Genomic DNA, 8316 nt, shown 5'->3' on the forward strand with positions numbered 1-8316 from the left:
ACTAAACAGGTGGCGTTCACACAAAGCATGTCTAAACTAAGAAAATGACATAGCAATGCAAGATACCATACGCACGATATGAGCAACATAACCCTGCCAAGTTAGAGCATGCACCTCGGGGGGGGGGGGGATAGGACTGGTCATCTGTCTCTGAATCCTCCTCTGAGGAGCTATCTGTAACCAGCAAGACAAGTGCTTAGTCAGATAGCATTTTCTGCTTTGAAGACCTTGTTTCCACTCTAGATTTTTCCATGACCGTGCCGAATGGCTGATGCACAGGAAGAGTAATTGAATGTACTAAAATTGTTGACAAATTTAACATGTAATAAAAAATGATGGCATGATATAATTCACATATAAGATGACTGGCTAACCAGGGTGGCATTGCAAAATTCACATATATGATGCCTGGCTAAACAAGATGGCATTGCATGATTCACATATACGATAAAGAAACTAAACAGATGGCATTGACACAAAGCATGTCTAAACTAAGCAGATGACATCTTTGATGTATACAGTAAGCAACGCAAGGCACCATATGCATGATATTACCAACATCAGCATGCCAAGTTAGAGCGAAGACCTCATGGGGTAAATAGGAGTGGTCTTCTCCTTCTGAATCCCCCTCAGAACAGTTATCTTCCTCTTGATTACGATCCAAAATGGTTGGAGGGGGGCTGCCTTTGCGCGCACCATGGAGCGACATCTGCATGGAATTTTATTGCCACGCAAGGCTCGTCTCCTTTTCTCTACATGATCAGTTCCATTGTGTACAATAACTGGCATGCATAGGAATAAAACATAGTGAGATTATGTAAGGAGTGCATGCACAAATCCAGAGTGCTGGTTGCAAACTGTGGATAGACCCAAATCCAATGATAGCAGGCAGATAATAGCTTTAGTTAAAAATACAGATAATGGCTCCTTTAATGTTTGTTTGCACCCAACATGAAACTCATAGTAGACACTCGAGATTAACCAGATAGTAGACAGATGGTACTGATTGCTGCCCCAATATGTACCCCACAACCATTTAAAAACTCAAGTTTCAGCATTAGTTTGGACCTGACTCAGAGTCTAATAGGTGAACACAATGATAATGTAGCATGTCATCATATTAAGCGATGCATAATGTAAGCAGACGCGGAAGAGTGCGACCTCTCTTGCGGACCCGTGTAGTCCTCAAGGTCATCTGCTCAGTTGATGACGGTAATGCAGTTGTCGTGGCTGCCGGCGGCGGGGAAGAAGATTTGAGGCGGCGAAAGACAGTCTAGAGAGTGGATCCCTGCTATGGTGAACCCTTCCGTCGTTGGAGCAGCTGAGCTGGGGTGGAACACAGTGCCGCAGGAGCAGGACAAACCACACAAGGTTTTCTTTGACACATATATGTAACAGAAGTAATTGTGTAAGGGCTTGTTTGAATTTGAGGATTCTAACAATGAAGGGATAGGAAATAGATAGGAATAGGATAGGAATGCACGTGCAAAACAGAGAATTTAAAAACACATGATTTCTGCCAATCTGGGTGTTTGATTCACAAGAATTGGAAGATCACATGATGCAAAGAAGCGTGATGAGATTAAGTCAAACCACAAGAAATGTACGGTTATAATGCTATTATGCTACTGTCTCTTAGTCTTGTGCTTCATGAATAGGAATATGAAAAGGAGGACAAGTGGAAATTAGAATTCCTATGATTTTTCTTTCAAGGAGACACTAAAGTAACAAATTCTATAGTTTTCCTTTGCTCCACTCCTTTGCACCAAATTCATGAAAAGTAGTACCATAGGAAACTTTCCAATTCCTATGTTTTTCATTCACTTTTCCTTTCAAGCACTGGTGATTCTAGTAGGCAGGCTTGATCAAGGAAAAGCCTACACTAAAAAAATGTTTTTGTGCTACTTCTATTACTTTGGACCCAAGCCACTGCCCTACTAGCTCAACTCCCAGGCCCATCCACAAATGCACAGCTCAAACGCACGGAGATAAATAATGATGGCGTTCAAGAGAGTCCATCACGGATAGCTAAGTTTCCTGGTACCTCATTTCTTGTCATATAGTAGGATAAAATAATCGTATTTCACGTTACTACGTGTGCTCAGTGGACAATATATATAACATGTAGAGTAAAAAAGAGATGCAGTAAGTGTACAACCTATTTGGCAAAGCCATGTCGATCTCAGCGTGATTGGGTTGGCCGGTGAGGATGCTCCGGCTGACTTGGCTGTGGGAGGAGGGGAAGAAGATCTTAGGCGTCTGGAGATGGAGCCCGAGGTACTGCTCCGCTGTGATGGAGGGTTTCGTCGTTGGAGCAGCTCCGGTGAGTTGTACGATGCCGAGTCTGAAGCAGGACAAGAGAGACAATGTTAACCTGAGTGGAATTCTGTGGCACCCCGGCTCAGAGAAAACCGGAACGCCCCGTATTCCAGCCCAGAGATCGAGGAGAAGTCTTCTGGAATACGACACTGCTTAGCTTAGAACAAACCAGCTTTCTATTATTACACGAATATGAATACAAGGTCTCCGATATTACAATGAATAACATTGGTATGGCGGTACAATGGTTACATCGGCACGACGACACTACGCCATCCTCAGTTGCTCTATGCAAGCAGCAGAACAACACGATGCAGCGGAAGAACTCTAGCAGCGGAACAACGATGACGATGGTGAACTCCACTCCACAGGGACTCTAGCTGGAACGCTTATCCTAGCTCGCAAACAAGGACTTCACGGCAACCAAGAAATCAAATCCGGAATGACATGCAAACTGGCATGACACGCCAGGTCAGTACATTGAATGTACTTGCAAGCCCACAATAACCAGAAGCATTCAAGACAGACAACATCATGGCAATTACGGGTTAAACAAGAATTAACGTGATATCATCAGAACAATATAACATGAACATGATACAGCTAACACAGCATGAACATATTAATCCAACAATACTGGCATGCAACATGAAACCACTATATGCACCACTTATCCTGCTCGGGCTACCTCGTAACCCACACATGCATCACTTACCAACCTCGGACATCACACGATCATCTCAGGATCAAATCAAGCTTGGTATAAACAATACCGTAGTAATCAATAAACGACCACAAGGAGCTTGACCTTTACCCATGACTCTCGCACAGCATCACGAATATACAACAACTCGGTATCCTCGATACCACTGTGATCCTTCCGGCGATCACAACCACGACCAACACTTGGTCCCAAACCGTGATCCTTACGACGATCACCACCCGACCACTAAATGGCCCGTGATCCTTACGGCAATCACAACCCGATCACTACATGGCCCGTGATCCTTGCGACGATCACAACCAACTTATCTCACAATTATTAAGCACATTATTCTTATTATTGTTGACTCATGGTGTGACCTACTTTTGACCTGGGCCCTTATCCGCGGGCGCGGCTATCGATAGATTTAATATACACTCTGCAGAGGTTAGTACACTATACCCACACTACGGAACCCATGGCCTCGCACTCCCATTCGGGTGGACCAACGGCGTTCCATCAAAACCGATCTACTGCCATGACACTCTCTCGGCCACTCTGACTCACTCCCCACTGGGCTAAGTCATGGGCGGCCCCGTGTCTACCTCCAGACACAATGACCACCGTCGTGGCCCGTCCCACTCTGGGACCCGGATCCAAAAACTAACTCAACAACGGGCACACAAGGTTATGCCTGCTTACCGGGCCGGGGTACAGCACGCCCATAACCTTCCCTCGTTGGAGGCACCGGCGAGAGGCACAACAATAGACCCAGTTAGGACCGTCCCATACCGGTAAGCATGGTTGCACTGGTCAGTATCGATTCAGCGGCACCATGACTCAGCCAACAGTTGTTCAAGTTCAATTTAATCCGGTTAACTTGAATGCAAATATGCTGAGCCATGATAAAATGCATGAACATGATATCAACATCATCATGACGGTATCACATAACTATCCACCATATCAACAATAAATCATATCCACGGAACATGGCATACTGACTAGCATGACCATCACCAACATCAACATGTAATACTAGCAAGCATAACCATATGAAAGGAAATACTAGCAGGTATAACATGATAACAGAGTACAAGACAACATAGCACAAAAGTGAACATGCAAATCTGAACATCACCGGAACAACGATAACCATCGTTTCAACAAGCAAATAATTAATAAAGATTCAAGTTGAAAACCATGGCTACTGCATGACTATCATGCAAGTGGGTATTGTGGCTTGCCTGGGGGGTGAAGAATGCGCCGGGGAGAAGTGCGGTGAAGCTGCGGGAGGATTTGCCGGAAACAATTCTTTCTCGGACGGGCTGTTTACGTGCAAGGACAAAAGGACATTTCCAGTATGTCAAACCATAAGAAAAATGATAATAACAGAAAGATCTCGATGTGATGAAGAAGTGAGCATTGGTTTCACCTTAAACGGAGTTACGGTTGAAAAGTTACGAGGGGTTGAAGTTCACGAACTTTTCTGCAAAAATAACATCACAACCAAGTCCCTGAGTGGATAAGGCAGAAACAGGTTTTCAGAAATACGTTTTCGAGCAGTGAAAACGCACTCAGCAACATACACTTCCACTTGCCACGTCAGCATGGACAAGTCAACGTGGGGCCGGCTCCTGGGACGCTGACAGGCGGGTCCCGCACGCAGGGGAGGGGCCAAGCCATGCTCGTCTTCTTCCTCCCGCTGCTCCCCCGTGCAGGACAGAAGATGCAGGGAAGGGGTCCTGCACCAAGGGTGGCACCGCAGGGGGACCATGGTCTGCACGGTGGCCAGGTACCCGTCTGACAGGATGGCGGCTTTCGCCTTCTCCTCCACCACGGCGGCCGCGGCCACGCCCGATGATGCACGATGGAGAGTTCGATTCGCAGCGGATCTGGTGACCGCACGCCGCGTCACGCTCGACGACGGCGAGCTATGGCTACACGGGGACGCCCTCCGGATCGTGCTGCTCGACGCAAGGGGACACGCGGTGGATGCTCGCTACCTTCGCCCTGGTGAGTGGATCGATATCGGCGATATTGTTGCATTTCCCTGCCACTTTGCTAGGGTTTGTGACAGAGCTCCGGCGATCGGCGGAAATTCCGGCGAGAACGCGCCGCCGCATGGCCTGCTGTACGGGAGAGCGGTACACGGGAGCGGTCGTGCTGATCGGGGCGCACACCGCCGAACACCACATATGACGGATGGGCCCGGGATCCTGGGGCGCGGACCGGTCCACCATGGCGCGGATGGGCGACACATAGGCGAGAGCAGATCCGACCGCCATGAGAGCGGCGGAGTTAGGGTTTCTGGGGGCGCCGTGGGTATAAAACGCACGGCAGCCACCCCTTCCTCCATTTTGGATCTCGACGAGGGGCTCGCTCACTTCTGGAGCGCTCTGCGTCTTGTCAGATCTAGGGTTCGTCCAAATTTCGATTGGTGGGAGGGCAAAATCCATGGCGATTTGCATTCCTTTGCCCAAGTAGTTGCATCTCGATCCCCCACAAACACTCCTGCTAGAGCCAGAGAGAAACCACCGGATAGATTGCTCGCGAATCCTGTTGCTAGATCCAAAGAGAAGTCTCCTGTTAGGATGAGAGGGGATGGGTTTGGTGCGGGCCGCCAGGGGCGTGGCGCCGGGCGTTTCGACCGTGTTCGCGGCCGTGGATTCGATTCCCACGTCTGGAAGCGCAAGACGGAGATGGGGAGCTCCTCCACCACCAACGACAAGTGGGAAGAGGCGGCCGACAACCTGCAGGCGAACCGAAACCGCTAATCCCGGTGGGATGGGGAGGGCGGTGACCTGCAGGACACTCAGGAGCCGGTGGCGACCGGAGGGCAACAGGCAGCTCTCCCCCACCGTCAAGAGATCCAAGGTGGGGGCTCCAGAAGTGAGAAAGATCACCACACCATCGACAAGAACAATCCTACTGCTGGTAACCGCGAGTACTCCTCCTCTGGCACTGTTGTTCCTCCTAGTGATGCTTGTCAGATCTGCCATTTGCTTGGGCACTTTACTGTTAGATGCCCTCAGGCGTTCTGTGAGAGATGTAAAAAGAGGGGTCATCTGTCTTTTGTCTGCAATGAGTTCTTCCCTTGGGATCACACACCTGTGATGTGTGCATTTCAAACTAAGGGTCAGGGTTTCTTTTACATCCCTGATTTTAGTGTGGATAGACAGAACAGGGATAATATTTTCAATATTGTTGTCACCATTACTGATGGCTCGGCTTTGACCAAGGATATTGAACACGAGCTGAGCGTGTATGTTGGTCAGGGGTGGCGTTGCTCTGCTAGATTCTTTGCTCCACAAAAATTCTTTATGAGAATGCCGAACCCTAGAGAGGTTGAGAGAGCTCTTTTTGTTGAACATATTAAGCTGAAAAAGTGTGGGGTTAGTGTTAAATTCTCTCCTTGGTCTGAAGATATTGATTCTGAGGGACTGCTTGAAATTGCCTGGGTCAAGATTGGAAAAATTCCATCTAACAAGAGATGTGATAAGACTATAGCTTATGTGGGAGCATTAGTTGGGATTACTCTGGAAGTTGATATGTCAACTATAAATCGCCCCTCTTCTGTCAGAGCTAAGATTGGGTGTAGGTCGATAGCTCAGCTTCCTGCCACTGCTGAAGGAGTGCTGGCAGGACGTTTCTACAGGTTTACTTATGAGGTTGAGGAGGTTTTGGTCAAGAATCCCGGGAATGCAGAAAAGGAGGATCCCATCCCTGTGGATGGAACCAAGGCTGATCAGACTCCTAAGAGGAAACGTACTGAACATGAGAGAGGGGTGCAGCAGCCTGAGTCTGCTGGACATGGCAATACTGGGGGTTCCTATCGTGGTGGCAAGGCCTGTCGCCTGCTATACGATGACAATGAGGGGTCTCCTTCTACTGAAAGTGATGGGGATAATTCCCTGCTTATTGAAACAATGCAGAGAGAGATTGAGGAGAAAATGAGGGAAGGGGAGGTTGATTCTTCCCGCTGGATTGTTCCCAGGAATCCTGATATCATGGAGAATGCTGCGCAAGATATTCAGGTGAAAAAAGACATACATAACATATCTGTTACACCTTGTCAGACTGTTTCTAACCCTTCTTAGATTGTGGAGGTAACTGGTGAGGTGGATCCTGGGATGAAGACTTCATGCAGTTATGTGGTACAACTCCCATCTCCTGAAAGCATTGAAGAGATCATTCTCACTCCCCCACTAGCACCTGAAGCCCCACTGAGGTTCAGCAAGCGTAACATCTCTGGAATGCAGGACAAGGTGGAGGACAGGGCTAAGAAAATGGCCAGCAAGAAAAACCTGGAAGGTAACAATGCCCCTACTTTCAAGAATTCTTTTGATGCACTTTCCAATGATGAGTTGATTAGTAGAGCAAATTTGATAGGGGTGGAAATACCCAATGACGATTTTGCTGTCGTTGACATTATTAGAGAGCTTGAGTGTGCCCGGAAAGAATTAAATGACAAAAACACAATTAATAATACTGATAATGAGCAAGATGTTTTGATTGTAACAAATGCTTTGGGTAAGGAAACTCCTGTGAGCTTAGATTGGCTAGACCAGGAAGAACACATTTATGAGCGTATCTCTTCTGCTAAGCCTAAAAAGAAAAAACAGAGTAAATCCAATGTTAAGATCCCTAGGCCTGTGACTAGGAGTCAGAAAAGGGAGAGTACTGAGGAGGATTTAAAATGTAACCCTGCCCCGTCTCCTGGTAGGGTTACTCGGACCAAATTCCACAAAAAACGTTCCAAATGAGAGGACTCATTTGGAACTGTCGAGGGGTGGGCAAGAAAGGAATGGCCACCTGCCTCTCAGACATGATCAGTGACCATTCCCTTGACTTCCTGGGTTTGCAAGAAACTATGAAAAAAGAGTTTACTCCTAAATGCCTGAGAAGAATTGATCCCTTTGACATTTTCCAGTGGAATTGGGTGCCTTCCACAGGCAAATTTGGAGGCATCCTTTGTGGTACGCAGAGAGATAAGTTTGATATAGTCTCTTGTACTAAGGGCAAATACATACTGCAACTAGTGTTGTATGACATACAAAAAAAGATCCAGTGGGGTTTGCTGGTAGCCTATGGATCGGTGCATGATGAATTCAAAAATGAATTCCTAGTTGAGCTAGCTTCCTGTTGTAGTGGCATGACCGTACCCTACATAGTAGGGGGGGATTTTAATATCCTACGACATTCGGGAGAGAAGAATAAGAAGATGTCGAACAACAAAGCCACTGACTTGTTTAATTCCATCATCAATACACTAGCTCTTAGGGAAATTCACA

At 47.3% G+C, this 8316-nt stretch overlaps 1 protein-coding gene across 1 annotated transcript; it reads left to right on the forward strand.

Annotated features, from left to right (window-relative positions):
- The first annotated feature begins 4797 nt into the window (after positions 1 to 4797).
- LOC119279489 lies at positions 4798 to 7788 on the forward strand. The gene is made up of 4 exons (XM_037560710.1): positions 4798 to 5781; positions 5833 to 6708; positions 6862 to 7059; positions 7123 to 7788. The coding sequence occupies exons 1-4, from the start codon at positions 4798 to 4800 to the stop codon at positions 7786 to 7788; spliced, it is 2724 nt and encodes a 907-aa protein (XP_037416607.1).
- Positions 7789 to 8316: the final 528 nt, after the last annotated feature.

This window comes from Triticum dicoccoides, chromosome 3B, assembly GCF_002162155.2.
Source record: "Triticum dicoccoides isolate Atlit2015 ecotype Zavitan chromosome 3B, WEW_v2.0, whole genome shotgun sequence".
NCBI lineage: Eukaryota > Viridiplantae > Streptophyta > Magnoliopsida > Poales > Poaceae > Triticum > Triticum dicoccoides.